Here is a 19,515-nt window from a genome sequence, read left to right as displayed (position 1 = left end):
AAGGACATTTGCACTAAACAAATTTTATCACTTTTGAGAATTCCATACATGATGATAGACAAACAATGACAACTTGTTTTACAATTTTTTTCCTTCAGTCAACAAAATGATCCTTGCTAAGAATATAGAAAGCATTGTGCAGAGGGAGAAAGAGAGAAGAAACTGCATTTTCACAATTGACTGTTGAATTTGAATATTCATTTAAATGACTTCCTAATCATTGAGTTCTGAATTTGATCAAAACCTCCTTGAGTCAGAATCTTCAGTATGATTCATCCTCCGAGTCTTCAGACTCATCCTTCTCAGTATCTTTATTGTCCTCCTTGTTTGATGTCTTACTGTTCAACTCTTGTGCGGATTCATCCTCAGAGTTTTCAGATTCATCCTCAGAGTCTTCAGATTCATCCTCACTGTCTTCACTGTCCTCCTCTTTTGATGTCTTGCTGTTCAATTCTTGTGCAGATTCATCCTTAGAGTTTTCAGATTCATCTTCAGAGTCTTCGAATTCATTCTCACTGTCTTCACTGTCCTCTTCGTTTGATGTCTTGCTGTTCAACTCTTTCACAGATTCATCATCAGAGTCTTCGGATTGATCCTCACTGTCTTCACTGTCCTCCTCGTTCGATGTCTTGCTGTTCAACTCTTTCACAGACTCATCCTCAGAGTTTTCCGATTCATCCTCAGTGTCCTCCTTGTCCAATGTGTTGCTGTTCAACTCTTCTTCAGATTCATTCTCAGGTTTTTGTTTGTCCCTTTCAAAATCTTCATTTTCATCCATTTCCATTCCCCGGGCAGAATCCCCACCCACACAGTATAGCTCTCGAATCTCCTCCAATATTTCCCTAACAGTATTCTTTGATTCCTTTAATTGATTCTCAATGTCTATCAATTTATCAATGCGAACATCGTTTATAGCGACGCTTTCATTCATCATCAAATGATAGAGACTAAAGTCATTGTCATTAAAAGCACAAGTTGCATCCACATCATCTTCATTCAAAAATCTACTTCCCTCAGATTTTGCATGTTGTCTTAGCTCCCTCTTAACTTCTTTCAAAATCTCTGCAACTTTCCCCAATCTATTATCAGATTCCCTATTTTGTCTAAAAGGAATCTTAAATTTCTTTGGGGGCACCTTCTTCATCAAAGCACAGATAAATGGACAGCGTAAGTCCTCGCCATCATGTTGCCAAGTTACATCAGAAATAGCCATATCTTCATCAGTGTTAACATCAACAGAATCATCTAAATTTTCCCCATTATCCACATTGTTAACATTACTAGAATCATCCGAATTTTGCTCATTGTCGACATCATCAGAATCACTCGAATTATCTTCATCATTGTTAACATCAACAGAATCATCTGAATTTTCCCCATTGTCCACTTTGTTAACATTATCAAAATCATCTGAATTTTGCTCATTGTCCACCTCATCAGAATCACTCGAATTATCTTCATCATTGTTCACATTATCTGATTCTACTACATCATCCTTAATATCACTATCAATTAAGTCATCCACGTGATTCATAATATATACTATTGGTTGATTAACTTCAGAACCCGATGAATCATCTAACTTAATTGAATCATTAGGCAACACTTTCTCTTCAGAATCAGCAAACAATTTAGTTGGAGTAAAAGTTAAGGTACCTGAACAACTCAATTTTGTGGATGAGTTGGTTGAAATGCTTGAAGCCACAGAGAAGCTTGATGCTGATGAGTTCAAGGAATTGCTGCCACTGCTGGATCTCAACTCATCCATAGCGCTTATCAGCTGCTTGATGAAAAGACAATCAATGAAGGCGTATTGTGTGTGAATTATTAGTAGTAGTGGCTGTCAACGATATACGAAACAATTTGCTTAAATGGTGCGCACAAAATGACAAGACGATGTTGTTTTGCAGCTCATTGTGATAGTTGAATCGAAAGATCATTGAAAAAATCTATCGAGGGCCAGGCCCAATGAAGGTGCATTGTGTGAAATTAGTAGCTGCGAGCGATTTAAAAAACAATTTGCTAAAATGATGCGCGCAAACTTATACGGACTGTGTCGTTTTCAGTTTATTGTTATGGCAGAATTAAAGGCAATTGAAAAGCTCCAACGAGGCCTAAGCGCGGGTGTTGTTTGAATTAGTAGCTACGATGAATGATTAAAGAAAGACTTTGTTCAAATGGCGTACAGAATTATACAGACAGCGTCATTTTCAGCTTTATTGTTATGGCAGAGCGAAGGTCATTGAAAAATTTTATTATTTAATTTTTATATTCATAACTCTAAATTCTTATAATTTTTATTTTTCAATTAAAATTTAAAATGTAAATATAAATTATGAAATAGATTGGTAAATATAAATTATGAAATGGATTGGTGTAAAAAGTTTGTTAAAATAAAAATCAAGCATTTAATTTTATTTCCGTTCAAAACAAAAAATAAATAAATAAATTTGTATTAGTTTATTGAGGTGAATTCAGTTTTTTTTTTAAAAAAAAGCGTTTTAAAAGGAATTTTGTGGGGATGTCAAAAGTCCAACCCGCTTCAAAGAAGATTTAACCGTAGCCCCTAAAGGTAATTTTAATTTTTAGCCCTTTAGCTGTTCTTAGACTTTTGATTAATTTATTGATTTCTTTGGAGTGATTCATTGGAGTTTAGAAGGTCTACCTTTTGTCGGGCGGCTGAGAAAGCTAGGGGAAGTGAAAAGAATCTGTAGTTCTTATTAGTTCTATTGGTTTGAATTAATCAATGGTTGTATTAGAAAATAGAGCCCTTATTAACGAAGAATGAATTCAAGATTGAAAATTTCAGTTTTTTTCTTTTATTTAATATGGTAATATTTCTTAATATGATTGCTTTTTAATAAGGTATTTTTTTGTTACAATACCAGAGGGAATTATTACATTGAGATATTGAGACAAGAACAGCTTCCAACTCTCTTGACTCACTCATAAACGAAGGCACAAAACTAGTGAAGCAATCATGGCTTATCTTTTTTTTTTTTTTTTGACATTAATCATGGCTCATCTTTGAATGATACATTTATTCCGCATATTTTCTTTTGCACATCTCCTTATTACACAAGGGAAAGATAAATGGATCACAAGATCTTGCAACTTGATTTTAGCAATGAGCCCAGAAAAGAAAATCAACGGTAGAAACAGAACAAGCAACAAAATCAAATCAATTTTCACCTTTTTAAAAATGAAGGATACGCAAGAGATTATTAATCAACAATTAATTATTGGCCATCAAGATTGATCCATTTTCGAACTTTCATCATCTATAGCAACACCAAGACTCTCACTCTTTTCCTGAATCTTCCTCTTCTTGACAGGTTGATCCTCCTTTCTTTCCGGATCAAGTTCTTGAGTCCACAGTGCTTGCAAAGACACAATTGAGATTAATGGCATAAGCAAAACTTAGCTAACATCGATGTAAATACTACTAATTTTGCTCATAAACTCTGCCAATTTAACATCAAGAACAGCAGCATTTGTTAATCATAAGCGAGAATTAAATTAAATATTATATAAACTCTTGTCCGGGTATTTTATTATGTGTGATGATCTCATCCAAAGTTTAGGAGACCATTGCTGAAAGCATTCAATGAAAATATTTTAGAAGGAGATGTGAATTTGATCAATATAAAAAAAAGGTATAAAATTTAAATAATTACTAAAATCTCTTCATGAAAATTGCCTTTCAAAGTGTTACCTCCAAGCATCAAGCATCAACCATCAAGTGGATACATGTATCCACCATAAAAATTTCTTTGATGAAGTGTTTCATATCCCAAGAGTAAATGTTTTTATTACAAAAAGAAAGGTACATCTAAAAACTGAAAATGTGAGTGGGATATTAATATCCCAACTCAAGCGAATTGATCAAGAGTGTGATATGTATTTTCCTTAGCTTCTTCTTCCGAGGATCATCACCATCAATCTGCGTATAGTCTTCTACGACCCACTTTATAATTTTCTTTCTGACGTAATACTTTTCAAGCTCTGTCTCTAATCTTGCTGCTTTTCGGAATACCCGCTGCGATTTCTTTTCATTTTTCCTATACGCAGATTTCTCTTTAATTTTTTTTTATCGAGAGTTATATATAATTGTCCTTCTTAGGGCTATCTTCAGCAAATTCAAGAAGTGGTTTGGGTAAGGGGTACCCGTAGCAAATCGGCTGTTCACTGACGAACCGTCGAGATTGAGCAGCTGCTGCCATTGTTTCAATTTGACGAATAAGAACCAGCCTTGATGTTGCAGTTTCTGAGAGTCTTGGAGAAAAATAAGCAAGAAGGTTATCGGGTTCTTGAAAAATAAGGAAATTGTTAACCTTTAAATCTAGCCCTTATTTATAGACTCATTATGTGACTCCTTGTTCCTTTAGGAATCCTTGTTCCCTTAGGAATCCCTGTTCCTTTAGGAAACTCTCAACTTTTAAGTAATTAAAAATAATTAATTATTTAAAATTGAGAGATATCCTGAATTAAGAAGGAATCCTTGAGTGGCCAAGGATCCTAACTTCTAACGCCTTCTTAGGAACTTGATTCTCCTTTTAAATGCCTAACGGTAATAACATGAAAGGTAATTTTGGTGTAGAGATCTTAATTGGTAATTATTTAAATTTAACAAATGTTAATATACACTCACGAGTCGTGGCACGCACACGCATATCAATAATGTTGTTATTCATTACTCTTCTACAAAATTGTAAATTTTTATGGAATTGAAGTGGAAAATAGCTTAATTTGATACTTAATTGCATGGTGATTGGAAAAAAAAAAGAAGAAGAAGCTCATAATATATCAAGTAAAAAGTAAATCTCCTCTCTATTATAATAATAATAATAAAAATAATTCATCATATAAAAATAATTATCCAATAACTTGTCCAATAAGTTATTATTAAACGCACGCACATATTGAAATGAAATATTATCAAATAATATTTAAACAAGATTTATAAGAGTTGGTCCTTCGTTATCCCATACTTCGCTCCCGAACAACAACTAAGTTCTATACAATTGTCATAGTATTTAAAATTTTAACTATTGTCATTAGTAAAAATATTTATCAATGGCAACTACAAAAATATTCATTGATAGATAGTATTGACCTACTACTACAATATTTTGTCACAAGTTAAAATATTTATCTATGGTAATAAAAAAAATTATAAAAATAGTTAAATCTTAATTATGAATTATCACTAAAGGATATGTGACACAAGATTTTAAAGTCTTAATTGAGCATTTGATCTGGCTTATTCATCCCAATCCAATAGGAGAATTATAGGTTTTGGTTTAGTAACTGCAATATCAGACATAAGAAAAAGGGAATTTAGTTATGAAATAAAAATTTGTTAATTGTGAATGATGACGTTCACATTAAATTACAAATTTACACTATAATAACGCGACGCTATGCGATATGATTTACCATGATAAAATGTAATTTTTTTTTTTATCTTAGTAATGGCTGACATGTTGTCACAATAAATCATTTTGCAATATCTTGTATGTAAATAACAGTAGACGAGGAGTACTAACAAGATTCAGTTTCTTAAATTCAATTAAAGAGGGAATCTTTAGGTTTAGGCATTTCAGGAAATTGAAGAAATATTTCCTCTGAAAATTCACAGTAAATTTACCCTTCATGTGATTATCGTTAGACATTTAAAAGTAGGATTGAATTCCCAAGAAGGATGTAGAGCTTAGAATCCTTGGCCACACAAGCACCGAAGGATATACGTGTAAAATCCTTAGAAGTACATTGTTCGATTAAGGGGCTATTATCATACTACGTTTAGTGAAATTATTTCATTTTAAAATAATGGTTTAAATATTTTTTTAAATTTTATTTTTCTAGAATTACTCAAATAATCTGATTATATTATTTAAACAATTGTTTAAAAATTTGAGAGTTATCCTAAACCAACAAGGAATCATGAGTCGTGGCACGCACACGTATATCAATAATGTTGTTATTCATTAGTCTTCTACAAAATTGTAAATTTCTATGGAATTGAAGTGGAAAATAGCTTAATTGGATACTTAATTGCATGGTGATTGGAAAAAAAAAAAAAAGAAGAAGCTCATAATATATCAAGTAAAAAGTAAATCTCCTCTAAATAATAATAATAATTATCCAATAACTTGTCCAACAAGTTATCCAATAACTTGTCCAATAAATTATCCAATAACGCACGCACATATTGAAATGAAATATTATCAAATAATATTTAAACAAGATTTATAAGAGTTGGTCCTTCGTTATCCAACACTTCGCTCCGAACAACAACTGAGATCTATACAATTGTCATAGTATTTAAAATTTTAACTATTGTCATTAGTAAAAATATTTATCAATGGCAACTACAAAAATATTCATTGATAGATAGTATTGACCTACTACTACAATATTTTGTCACAAGTTAAAATATTTATCTATGGTAATAAAAAAAATTATAAAAATAGTTAAATCTTAATTATGAATTATCGCTAAAGGATATGTGACACAAGATTTTAAAGTCTTATTTGAGCATTTGATCTGACTTATTCATCCCAATCCAATAGGAGAATTATAGGTTATGGTTTAGTAACTGCAATATCAGACAGAAGAAAAAGGGAGCTTAGTTATGAAATCAAAATTTGTTAATTGTGAATGATGATGTTTACATTAAATTACAAATTTACACTATAATAATGCGACGCTATGCGATATGATTTACCATGATAAAATGTATTTTTTTTTATCTTAATAATGGCTGACATGTTGTCACAATAAATCATTTTGCAATATCTTGTATGCAAATAACAGTAGAGGAGGAGTACTAACAAGATTCAGTTTCTTAAATTCAATTAAAGAGGGAATCTTTAGGTTTAGGCATTTCAGGAAATTGAAGAAGTATTTCCTCTGGAAATTCACATTAAATTTACCCTTCATGTTAGACATTTAAAAGTAGGATTGAATTCCCAGAAGGATATAGAGCTTTGAATCCTTAGCCACACAAGCACAAAATTTCTGAAGGAGAAAAATTTTCAATTAATGACATGCATGCAAACGTTGACGTATGAAAATGTTGCTGAAAATATTCAATTTAAGACAACACCAATAACAACGGCGTCGAATGAAAATTTTGTTTAAAATATTCAAATTAAGCCAACACCAACATTAACGGCGTGTCTGCGAACGTCGTCGAACGAAAATGTGGCTGAAAATATTCAACTTATGAAAACAACAACAATAACAGTGTCAGAGTAAAATGTTATTGAAAATATTCAACTTACGGCAACACCAACATTAACGGCGTTCGTGCGAAAGTCATCGAACGAAAATGTGGTTGAAAATATTAAACTTATAAAAACACCAATATTAAAGGCATGCGTGCAAACATCGTCAGAGAAAAATGTTGAAAATATTCAACCTAAGACAACACCAAAATTATCGGTGTTGAAGGAAAATATTGTTGAAAATATTCAACTTAGGACAACACTACCAAGAACGGCGTCGAAGAAAAATATTGTTGAAAAAATTTAATTTAAGACAACACCACCAACATGCTTGCCAATCCTTTTATTCTTTTTTTATTATTATTACATCTCCTCAAGTGTACTCCAGTAGTTCTTCTTTATTCCTACTTTCAATTCCAATTCCATCTTTAATTAGGATGAGATCATCACACATCAGAAAATCCCCGGACAAGAGTTTATGTAATATTTAATTTAATTCCCGTGAGATTAATGAATGCTGCTGTTCTTGATGTTAAATTGGCAGAGTTTATAAGCAAAATTATTAGTATTTAACATGGATGTTAGCTAAGTATTGCTTATACCAGTTGATGCAAAAAGAAAGGAGGAACCACCAGTCAAGCAGAGGAAGATTCAGGAAAAGAGTGAGATTCAAAAGTGGATCAATCTTGATGGCCAATAATTGTTGATTAATTTCTTTTGCGTATCTTTCATCTTTAAACGGGTGAAAATTGATTTGATTTTGTTGTTTCTTCTATTTCTCCCGTTGATTTTCTTTTCTGAGCTCATTGCTAAAATCAAGTTGCAAGAATTATGTGGAATAAATGTACAATTCAAAGATAAGCCATGACTGTTTCACTATTTTTGTGCCTTCGTGTTTATAAGTGAATAGAGAGAGTTAGAGGCTATCTGCACCCTAGGTGGTTTCTTTGTGACCATAAAATATAAATAGTTGCTCAAACTAAAGCATAACCAGAATGTTTTGAGCTCTGACTTCCTCTGGTGCTGATAACATACCAAAAAGAAAAGTAAACCATAAATGAGTATACGGAACATATCTTCAGAGATCATTTCGATTGGAAGTAAAGTTGTATCCAGATCATTGGAGAGTAGAGCATGAATGAGAAATATATGTGGTAGTTACTGGTACTGCTTATTATATATAGTCTAATATCATCCAGAAGCCTCCTAATCGTGCAGAAATGTTGAAGAACTTACTAATTAAAAGTGAAAATGGTAACTTAGTGTTTAGTAGATAAGTAGCATGCCTTTCTATAAAATCTAGATCAAGATCACTCTATGGGGTCATGATCATCTACTCGTAGAACGAGCCCTTCAGGAGAGAAAATGGGTGTAGGTGTTTTATTGGAGTTGGTATGGTGTCCTCAAGCTTATATAGTTCAAATAACATCAAAGTGGTGACCTCAAGCTTATATAGTTCAAAGATAATATGAAAGGATATTTGCACTAAAGGAATTTTATCACTTTTGAGAATTTCATACGTGTTCATAGAGAGAATTTCATACGTGTTCATAGACAAACAATAATAACTTACTTTACAACATTTTTCCTTCATTTTTGACAATTGACTGCTAAATTTGATCACAACTTCCTTGAGTCAGAATCTTCAGTTTGATTCATCCTCCTCAATAACTTCAGTGTCCTTCTTGTCCGAGGTCTTGCTGTTCAACTCCTGTCTGGATTCATCCACAGAGTCTTTGAATTCATCCTCAATGTCTTCACCGTCTTTACCGTCCTCCTTCTTTGATGTCTTGCTGTTCGACCCTTTTGCAGATTCATCCTCAGAGATCTTAATTGGTAATTATTTAAATTTAACAAATGTTAATATGCTCACGCACACGTATATCATTAATGTTGTTATTTATTACTCTTCTACAAAATTGTAAATTTCTATGGAATTGACCTGGAAAATAGCTTAATTTGATACTTAATTGCATGGTGATTTGGGAAAAAAAAAAGTTCATAATATATCAAGTAAAAAGTAAATTTCCTCTGCATTTTCAAAGGAGATATTTCCTTAATTTCATGAATCACCTTTTCAAGTGTCTAAACCTAAAGATTCCCCCTTTAATTGAATTTAAGAAACTGAATCTTGTTGATACTCCTCCTGTATTCTTATTTACATACATGATATTGCAAAATGATTTATTGTGACAACATGTTAGCCATTACTAATATAAAGAAATACATTTTATCATGTTAGCCATTACTAAGATAAAGAATCCTGAAGGAATAAGGAAGCGCGTGACGAGTCTATAAATAAGGGCTAGAGTTTAACATTAGGGATTTGCTTATTTTTCAAGAACCCAACAACCCTCTCGCTTATTTTTCTCCAAGACTCTCCGAGACATCAAGTCTTGTTCTTGTTCTTCAAATTGAAACGATGGCAGTAGCTGCTCAAGAGTCCGATAGTTTGTCAGTAAACAGCCGATTTGCTACGGGTATCCCCTACCCAAACTACCTCTTGAATTTGTTTAAGAGAGCTCTGAGAATGACAGATATATCTCTCACGATCAAGAAAAATCAAAGAAAAATCTGCGAATATGAAAAATGAGAAGAAATTGCAGCGGGCGTTCCAAAAAGCAGCAAGATTACAGATGAAGCTTGAAAAGTATTACGATGAAAAAGAAATTACAGAGTCGGTCCTGGAAGACTATATGCATGTCGATGGTGATGATGCGCGGAAGAAGGAGCTGAGGCAAAGACATATCACAACGTTTATCAATTCGCTCAAGTTGGAATTTTAATCAAAGAAGAATATCTCACTCACCGTTTCAGTTTTTAGATGTATCTTTCATCAAATACACTAGTTATGTATTTGTTTTGAATAGATTCATTTGTACCCAATTCAAGATTTGCTTTTTACCGACTTAAAAAGTAAACAATTACCCACTTTTGAAAATGTGTGACTCTTTCGGAACTAACATGATTTGGATATGTCGTTCCTAGAATAAGAAACTCGGAAAAATTCAAGTACCAACTTTCATTGCGAGCATATAATTTCTGGTACAATGATTTAGACCAACACCATCAAGACCTTGTAATGGGTTGAACTAAACTGTTTATGTGAATCAAGAGCTTAATATGCACAATCACCATACAAGATCATTCAAGACTCAGTCTAAGCTTGTCTTAGAATCAAATGTGAATCACAAGCAATCAACGGAAAAAGAACTGGAGGTAAAGGCCTTACTCTATTCCTGTCGGAATAGCGGCCTTGGAGGAAGGGGAAGAGCGGGGAAGCCTTTTGAAAAGGCGCTTTTTTTGCGGCGGGAGAGGGACCCCTCTCCCCCTCTCCCCCGAACCCCTTTAATCCAGACATTACCCCCCTCAATCCCCCTCGTGGGGGACATCAAATCAAGACTCTCTGAGTGTCTCTCTTTATGTGTGTTACTGCCCTTCGGTCACTTGTTTTTTACAAAGAAAATGTCTTTTTGGGGGCCCAGGTGTTCCACATTTAAAATTGTATAAACTGGCCTTAAAACCCACGCAAATGGCCACAAGTGACCAGCAGGGATGTTTTTGCGTTACCATTACAGTAGGAATTAAAGTGAAGAGATTGAGACCAAGAACAGCTTCCAATTCTCTCTACTAATAAACGAAGGCACAAAGAAAGTGAAACAATCAGTCCTCATCTCTGTTTATAAAGCCTGCGATTTGCTTACCCAACTAAAAATCTACCCCACTTGCCATCTCATAGTGCCACGTCACCAAACCCTCTTTAACTGCTTTAACTGATTTGAGGAGAATCACATTTTCATAAATCTCCACCTTGGTTCACAAATCATCAAACCTGTAGCTTAATTACTTACAACAATTTCACTAGTATCAGTTACTTGTAATTCCCAGTCTATCAAGTCCAAAAATTCCATGAACTTGAATGAGGGCACCATCTGGATTAGATCTCTAGTTAAATGAATGTGTTTGAGCCTTTCATGATAAACTTGGTTCTTGGTAAGCTGCACTGCACTCCGTAAATCCCAGCAACATCTTCATCCCTGTTTTGTAGCTTCAGTTGCAGCAATGAACTCAGCCTCTGTCGTAGAGAGAGCTGGTACATGCTGTAAAGAAGCCTTCCCACTCACTGCACATCCCAACAAGGCAAAGATATACCCTCTTTGAGATCTTTGCTAGCATCTTTTTATTTATAAGTACATGATGCCTCTATTTTTTGCAAAATTTATAAGAAAATGGTAACTAAAAAGAAATAGTTTGGGTTCGAGTTTTGTGCTATTGAATCTGCAATTTGCGCACGTTCATAGGCCACAGCGCCCAGTTATTTGGCCCATCTATTTATTGCCCAAGGGCTTTATTTACACCTCTCATTGCTCGTCAGTTTTCGAACTTCCAATCTTTAGTAAATATTCAGTTAAAAGGATGTTTGGGAACTTTAAATCAAGTGAGCATTCAATTAAACTCTGCATATATATGTACCCGTTAATTTTGGTGTTAACATGGGTGAATTTATCAACCGACCAGCCTCCTCAGAAATGGCGACACAACTTTGGGTTTCAACCTTCAAACCTTCAGTACCAAAGCTTCTTATTTAAAGACAACCCCCACAGCTAATTTATGGCCATTTTTTGAGCAAGTTTGCAAGTAATATATGATTTTTCTTTTAGCGAGGGCAGAAGATTAGTGTGCATGAAAAGTAAAAAGCAATTCTTCTTCTATTAAGCAACTGAGAGAAATTATACACAAACATAGCTATTTGAAATCCTAACTACAACCACAAAAACAACAAACTAACTAAACAAACACTAAAAAGGCAAATGTCACATAGCACAATTAACACAAAGAGTGTTGATCATCACTTTGACTCTTCTAGTGATGAGAATTTAACTGTCTTCATCAGCAGCCTTGGACCCTGAAGTTCCAGTCTTCTTGGGAAGGAGAAGGTTGTGGATGTTGGGCATCACACCACCGTTAGCAATGGTAACATCCCCAAGAAGCTTGCTGAGCTCCTCATCATTCCTGACAGCCAATTGGATGTGGCGAGGGACAATTCGTGTTTTCTTGTTGTCCCTTGCAGCATTTCCAGCTAATTCCAAAACCTGTACAAAATCAGACAAGATTAAAATTTGAGATTTTTTTTTCATCAACAAAATGCTCAAATCAAGAACAATTAAAGCAAGATCAAATGTCAAATAAAAGGACACCAATATGCATCTTCTGCTATCACATTATGTATAACACAGATCAAAATAGACACCCTAATTTCACAATAAAAGCAGAGGAATTTGATTATAGCACAATATTCTGACTTCAGAGAGCGATAACTAAAATACAATAATGACTTATCCATAAAAAAGAAAAATTTTAAAAAGAATTAGGCAAAATTAGAGTTAAAATAAAATAAAATCATATATGCAGATCCGCAGAAACCCTAATTTCACAAATATTAACAATTTCCAGACGTTACAATAAAAACTGAACTCTACACAAAAATTAAAAAGTTAAGATGCAAGTTTAATATGTTACGACGATAAGAGCCAATTTTCACATAAAAATATCAAATTCAGAAACCCTAGATCTACAATTAAAAAAAATGGATAAATAAACATCTTTTAAAACCCAACAAACAAGCATAAGAATCTGAAACAAGGAAATCGATTATGCTCTAACAGCGAAGAAAGAGGAGAGAAAGAAAGAGAAAGGCGATACCTCAGCGGCGAGATATTCAAGGACGGCGGCGAGATAAACCGGGGCTCCGGCACCGACCCGTTCAGCATATTTCCCGGCTTTCAGGAACCTGGCAATACGACCGACGGGAAATTGAAGCCCCGCTTTGCTGCTACGTGAGGTGGCCTTCTTCGCCGCCCCGGACCCGAGAGTCTTGCCCCGACCCGCCATCTCAAGTGAATAAGCTCTTAACGAAGAAAGGAAAATGGAAAGAGCAAAAGGTTGAGACTTGGCTTGGCTTGGCGTGTTTTAATGAGATTGGGGCGCTTCGGGGTATTTATAAAGAGATTAAGTGGCGAGGAACTGTCAAATGGGAGTGGAGTACGCGGATCGAGATGGAGATCCGTCAGATTAAGAGAAAACGAACGGTAGAGATCTGATTACTTTTGGTTCACCGCTTTTGAGTTTTAGAGCGTTGATGCTTCTGGTGGGTGGGTTCAAATTGGATTGAATACGTGTCGTGACGGGAGGATCAATGGGATTTTTTCATCAAATTGACGAAATTGCCATTGGCAACTTTCTATAATTACTATGCTTTGAAGAAAAAATGAAAACAATACTTATCTGTAGAAATATCATCTGTTAAATAGTAATTTATATAGTAAAGGGGACTTTAAAAGCTCTTATGTGACTGCAACACGTATTTTTATGTAAATAAATTTGGTACTCAATCAATTGAAAATAATTTATGTAACACCTCAAAATTAACACGTGCGGAGCACGTTGTAATATGAGATTACTAACAAAATAAAAATTCTTACACAAAAATTACGAACTAAAATACCTCAAATTTTATTAAACAGATCAAAAATTTCACAAATCAAATATTAGACATTTTCTTCCAAGTCATAAAAGTAACAAATGCCTCAAACTCTCCAAATACAAATTCAAAAGACCAACAAACTTAAAGGCCAAAGAAATTCATCCTTCCTTTATTCAATTTAGCAAGTAAATAAATCTTTAGCTCCAAAGATAACCACACTTCTGAACAAGTCATTTAATCTGCAAAAAGTAATGACGAGGGGTGAGCCATCAATTCGGTAAGTAAAATCATTCCTAACTCACTAGGCCTATTGATACCAAAAATATTGCAAGCTTTCTTTTTAGTAAAACATATATCATAATTCATAAATTTCATAAAGCGACATATCATGATAAAATAACATAAATTCAAAATAATTCAAAATATCAAAGTATAGTTACTTTCGAAAACAAATCATATAACACATTCACAGAAAACAAAAAACTAGCTCATGTCACATAGTGTCGCCTATAGTCCCGGTGACCCGGCTAGAATCAGAATATCATGTGCACACTCAGAACAGAAACTCAATACTGGTACAAAACATATATATATTTATATCGTATAATACGATCAGAATAAGAATCATAATAACCACAGACAATGAGCCAAAACATTTAAATTCATTTTTCATTTGTTACAAATTACACGTGGCACTTCGTGGCATTTAGCCATCGAGAGGTGGCCCCCATATAGTCTCAAGAGGTGGTCCTCGCATGATTTTCATTGATAATCTTAAATCAAATACGAATAAAACATTCATATTGAATTCATAAAAGATCGTAACAATGATTTAGGCTTGCAGAACAATTTCCATTCCAACATTTTATAGACAATTTCGAAGATATAATTATTTAGCAAAAATAAATTACACATTTAAAGCATTTATAATTTTTTTTAAAACCATAAAAATAATATAATTTTCAGATTTGAAAACATTACATAAATTAATTTGGTTACAAAGAACTAAGAAAAATATGTACTTGTAATAATATTAAAATATCAAAATTATTATACATATCCAGTACACTAGGAATAGAGTTACTTACCTCGATAAGGTAATAATTAAAACACACCTCTAAGCTTTTAAAAACCTTAAATATCTACAACACCTTAAAAAGATACAAGACATAATTAATAACAACTTATTTCGAGAACCTGATTTTCTAATTCATGCCGGTACAAGTCTGATTCTATAGATTTTAACTCTTAATCTAATCATCAAAACGATATGATATCATGCAAATCTGTTCTAGACATCCATAGGTGTCTCCTCTAAAATTTTCAGGAGGATCCGATACCAAAAACATTTTCAAAACTATTTGTTTCTTGATAGACTCAAAACTGTCTCACAATGCCTTAACAGAACAGTATTGGTTCCAAGATTTTTATGAAATTATGTACTAATGAGAAACTTATGAAATTAAAACTGGAAATACTTGACAGATATATTAACTTTTGTTTAAAATTTTAGAATTTTTCGAGTTCATTTTACGGTATAAATAAGTTTGTGAATTTGGTCATTCTGCTGGAACAGCAGTTTTCTAGTGCAACAGTGTCAGATTCAAAAATCTATATAAAATCGAAAATAAAGTCAAATCTTATGAAAAAAAATTTATTCAATAAGCCCTGGATGTCTAGTTTATAAAAAGATAAGGTTATTCTCAAAAATCATTTTCGATGGCCATGATTTAATACAAAATATACATACTGTCCAGAGAATTCTATAACATGTTTTATACAACTAGAGTTTCAAGTTAAACATGTATTCAAAACAATAAACATAAGCAATAAAGACTCAACAAATCAAGAAGCTTCCAAATTAAGTAAGATCTCTAACTCTATTGAAGATTTGGAGAAGGTTGCTATGAGAGATCTAGAATTTAGATTTTTGGAGTTGAGAGAGAAGAAAGATGAATAATGAAAGAAGTTGAATAATTATGCTTCTTTCTCCAAGTCCACGTTTTCAAGATTCAACAAACTCAAAGCAAGCAAATAATAAATGCAATTATACATGTAAAGTAAATTGTAACAAAGTAATTTTAATAAAACAACAATAACTATCAAGCAACTTTAATAAGTGTAATAATAAATTAAAATAAGCTTTATTAAAGAAAAAAATAAATATAACGTAAAATTTTAATAAGTGTAAAAACTTTAATAAGTGTAATAATAAATTAAAAATAAGCTTTATTAAAGAAACTTTAATAAAACAATAATAAATATAAAGTAAATCTTCAATAAGTGTAATCATATATATAAAGCAAACTTAAATAAATTAAAGTAAACTTAAATAAAGAAACTTTAGTAAAGAAACAATAAATATGTAAAATTTTAAATAAATGTAATTAAGAATGTTCATAATTGCATCTTTAAATAACTACAAGCCTTTATTAAAAATATATATATAAATAATAAATGCATAACAAATCTAAGTAATAATGTAAGTACACATGTCTTGTGTAATTAATAAATGTAATACTAGAAAATTCTAAATAATACTAATAGATTAGAAAAGCCTAGAATCATTCTCTAAAATCCTTGAATAAACCAACCAAAAGAAACAACAATTTCTTATTATCTATCTAAGAACTACCATAATAATTAATAAAGAGAAAAAAAAAATCAAAGGCGTTACAATTTACTTCAAAATGAATGACTGAATGTAGCAATTGTCTTTTACTTTTCAATGAATTAAATTTGTTGTAATATTAGATTATGTTCTCGATTTCATTCACAACATTTGATAAATACTTAAATTGAATCTCAGGCACATTCATGTTGGTTGTAATGAGCATGTTTGGAGAATCTTATTTGTGATTAGAGAATTGATGGAAATAAAGATCGAATTTTAGTTAGGGGCAATGTTGAGATTATTTGAGTGCTTATTTGTTAATAAAGATATCTCTTGTGCATTATTTCCTTTTTCCTTAGTGCATAGTAGTAATAGTTCAATTGATTTTCTACAATTATGTTGTATTTACAAGGGCCTATTTAATATGATTTATTTAAAAAGTATAAGTGTTTATTTAATTATATAAGCTCTTTTTGAACTTTTAATGTTGTTTAGTTAGTTTTTGAATAAAGGTTTTGAAAATTAAATAAGTTGCTTTGTTTTTACTATAAAAGCTCAAATTTTGGACTTTAAAAGTGGAGGTTAAATTTTTTTTTAAATGTTAAAATATCTAAACTATCATTTATTTATTTAATAATTTTATTTCATTTCTTTCGTAAGATAACCTTAAAAATATTATCTACTAAAGTAATTTTATAGTTTTATAAAAACTCCCACCGATAATTAAACAACTAATTTTTTTAAAGTTCTACTTTAAAAATTGTACTTAAATAAGTTTTATTTTAAAAGTTATACCAAATGGAGCCTAAATAGATCTTGTTGAATTGGTAATTGTAATGTGCTTTTTTTCTTTTTGATAAATTGTAATGCTCTTACACTCTAATATTTTGGTCGTGGAATGAAATGTGGTTAATTTCAACAAACAAAAAAAAATTAGTATTACCAAGTCCACTTTATTGTGTTAAGTTTTATGTCAGTTATAGTTAAAAGAGAGTTGATAACTCATCAGTGGTTATCAGAAGAAGTGAAAATTGATATTGAATAATCAATTGTCATAGCTTATAAATTAATTATTACTCTATCTAAATCATCCAATTAATAAATATCACCTTGATTGAGATTGTAAAGATTAGGATAATTACTTAAGGTAGTATATTTACTCATTATATAATATGACAAATTCTTTAACATTTTGTGTAAATTGTTGATAATTGGGTAAAATGGATGGGATTAATTTCAAATTATCACCAATCAAATCACCTCTAAATTTTGAAAACCTCAACTTATCCTAATTTTTGTTAAGAAAAGCAGAACTTTTTTTTTTCCTTATCTTTTAAATAAAAATGAGAATAACTTAGAGATTTTCAGAAAAAAAAAAATTGACGATAATCAATTCACGAGGATTAATTTAAAATTTGCCTTTTAATTTTCCCACTTTACCCTTAGATTTTTCGTAAAACTCCATCACTCAAACCAAAATCCTTATTAGGAAAAGTGTCGATCTCCCTAATTGATTTTCTACTCGATGTCAAAAACGACCCTGAATTTTCTTTCCGAATTTAGTACTTTGAGAATCAACAAAAAGGACATTCAGAAATAATTGAAATTAAAAAAAAAAAAAAAAAAGGATTATGAGGCTGATGTCTAAGACTAACTGCTTTCATTGCTGAGGCTGAAAGTTGCAGAAACGTAGAGAGCAATGCACAATAAGAGAGCATGAAGAAAGCATAAGATGCTACCAATGACAAAAAAATGATTGTGCAACTTCCCACACGATGATGATGATAATGATGATTTCGAGTTCTCTAACATCCCTGCAATCAGCATTGCAAATCCAACGCCCGCTACAATCCTGGCACATCATAATGATTGCACGTTGCTCATCATATTTAACTTAATGTTATGGTAACAACATTACTCATTTGTTAGTGTGTTATATATATATATATATATATTTTATTTTTTTTAATTTGCCGTGAGAAAATTATGAATTAAGAACAGGGCACACCATGATAAAGCCAAAGAAGCAAACCACAATTGCCTGTTAGCAGTTGATCTTTCAAGCTCCTCTGTGCAACAAATGCACATGAAGCCGCCGAGCAAGTTAGCCACAATGTGTGCCACGGCCTGCAATGCCGCCGCAGCCAGCCCGAGCTTAAAGACTTCTTTATCGTGATGACCACTTTCGGCTTCCCCACACCCAGAATCTCTCTGCGTTCAGCCGCAGCCAAAATTGTATATATACTTATTAGTTGCGTTTGCATGACACATAATGAAAGAATAAAAGTTAAAATTCTTCCAACATTGATTATATTTTGTTACCTTGTTTTGAGCAATTAATCCTGCTTTGATACTCAGAACGCCAGCAACAACATCAATGGCAACTATCATCACACAAACGATAACACCACCTACTACTCTTGCCATATATCTCTGCAGCAAATAATTAAAAGACGGGGCATAAAAATGGATCGGTTTGAATAGAAAAGAGGAGGCTAATGGTGATCAAAAGGAGGATACGTACAGACCTTGATTTTCAATCTAGTGAAGAAGACATTGAGAGAAAAGCTCAAATGGGGGTATATGTAATGTAATAGTCATGTACAACCACTGGCGACTTTCTTTATATGTTGTACGAGAGGGGAAAGTGTGACAAGGAAGTTTCAACTTATTGTCTCCATGATCTTTATGTAGTATTGTTTTTACATGCTATATTGCTAGTCACTAATTTGTTGTTTGGTTGAATTTTTTTTTCTGTTTTTTTTTTTATTCCTGATTCCATTTCGATTCACAAGATTCCGAAAAAAAAAAACTAGATTGCGTTTGCATTGGGATAAAAAATCAAGATGATATAAGGATGATCCATTGCTGATGTTAGCTCTTCCAGCATCCCGCATCGATGTGTCAACTTTTTTTCAGAGTGAGCTGCGCATTTTGTGAATGAAGTTTGTAGAAGGGGTGTAATTAAAATCTTAGTGGAGGATATTTAGTCATATAGGCCTCTTTGTGGAAAAGAGCCCATTTCGTTAGTTCCAAACCAAATCCACTGCATGTTAAAAGCCCGATTGCATAATATGCTTTCTAATGGTCAGTTGGCCCGCATAAATTACTAAATTAGAGTGAAAATTGTTAGCATATATGTATCCATAATGTTGATTTTGATGATAACAAACAAGATTAATAAT

The 19,515-nt window shown here is 32.4% G+C and overlaps 3 protein-coding genes across 3 annotated transcripts; all 3 read right to left on the bottom strand.

Moving 5' to 3' along the window:
- Window positions 1–262: 262 nt before the first annotated feature.
- LOC107176581 (uncharacterized) lies at window positions 263–1,768 on the bottom strand. Its single transcript, XM_015529365.1, has one exon. The coding sequence runs from the start codon at window positions 1,766–1,768 to the stop codon at window positions 263–265; it is 1,506 nt and encodes a 501-aa protein (XP_015384851.1).
- A 10,155-nt stretch (window positions 1,769–11,923) lies between these two features.
- Window positions 11,924–13,221, bottom strand: LOC102609655 (histone H2A.6). Its single transcript, XM_006475233.4, has 2 exons — window positions 12,936–13,221; window positions 11,924–12,325 (listed from the first exon to the last, which is right to left on the bottom strand). The coding sequence occupies exons 1-2, from the start codon at window positions 13,122–13,124 to the stop codon at window positions 12,110–12,112; spliced, it is 405 nt and encodes a 134-aa protein (XP_006475296.1). The 5' UTR covers window positions 13,125–13,221; the 3' UTR covers window positions 11,924–12,109.
- Window positions 13,222–17,980: 4,759 nt separating this feature from the next.
- Window positions 17,981–19,219, bottom strand: LOC102616009 (hypothetical protein). The gene is made up of 3 exons (XM_025097821.2): window positions 18,653–19,219; window positions 18,339–18,541; window positions 17,981–18,182 (listed from the first exon to the last, which is right to left on the bottom strand). The coding sequence occupies exons 1-3, from the start codon at window positions 18,755–18,757 to the stop codon at window positions 17,981–17,983; spliced, it is 510 nt and encodes a 169-aa protein (XP_024953589.1). The 5' UTR covers window positions 18,758–19,219.
- Between the last annotated feature and the right edge of the window lie 296 nt (window positions 19,220–19,515).

Source organism: Citrus sinensis, chromosome 9, assembly GCF_022201045.2.
Source record: "Citrus sinensis cultivar Valencia sweet orange chromosome 9, DVS_A1.0, whole genome shotgun sequence".
NCBI lineage: Eukaryota > Viridiplantae > Streptophyta > Magnoliopsida > Sapindales > Rutaceae > Citrus > Citrus sinensis.
This window is presented reverse-complemented; position numbering and strand designations above follow the sequence as displayed.

Bases quoted from the DNA above. Each gene is read 5' to 3' on its own strand.
- LOC102616009 (XM_025097821.2), bottom strand. From the start codon at position 18,757: ATGGCAAGAGTAGTAGGTGGTGTTATCGTTTGTGTGATGATAGTTGCC. The intron at 18,542-18,652 runs GTAACAAAATAT...GGCTGAACGCAG, and splicing joins GATTAATTGCTCAAAACAAG to AGAGATTCTGGGTGTGGGGA. The intron at 18,183-18,338 runs GTGTGCCCTGTT...ATGATGTGCCAG, and splicing joins GCTTCTTTGGCTTTATCATG to GATTGTAGCGGGCGTTGGAT.
- LOC102609655 (XM_006475233.4), bottom strand. From the start codon at position 13,124: ATGGCGGGTCGGGGCAAGACTCTCGGGTCCGGGGCGGCGAAGAAGGCC. The intron at 12,326-12,935 runs GTATCGCCTTTC...GATTTTGTACAG, and splicing joins TTGAATATCTCGCCGCTGAG to GTTTTGGAATTAGCTGGAAA.
- LOC107176581 (XM_015529365.1), bottom strand. From the start codon at position 1,768: ATGGATGAGTTGAGATCCAGCAGTGGCAGCAATTCCTTGAACTCATCA.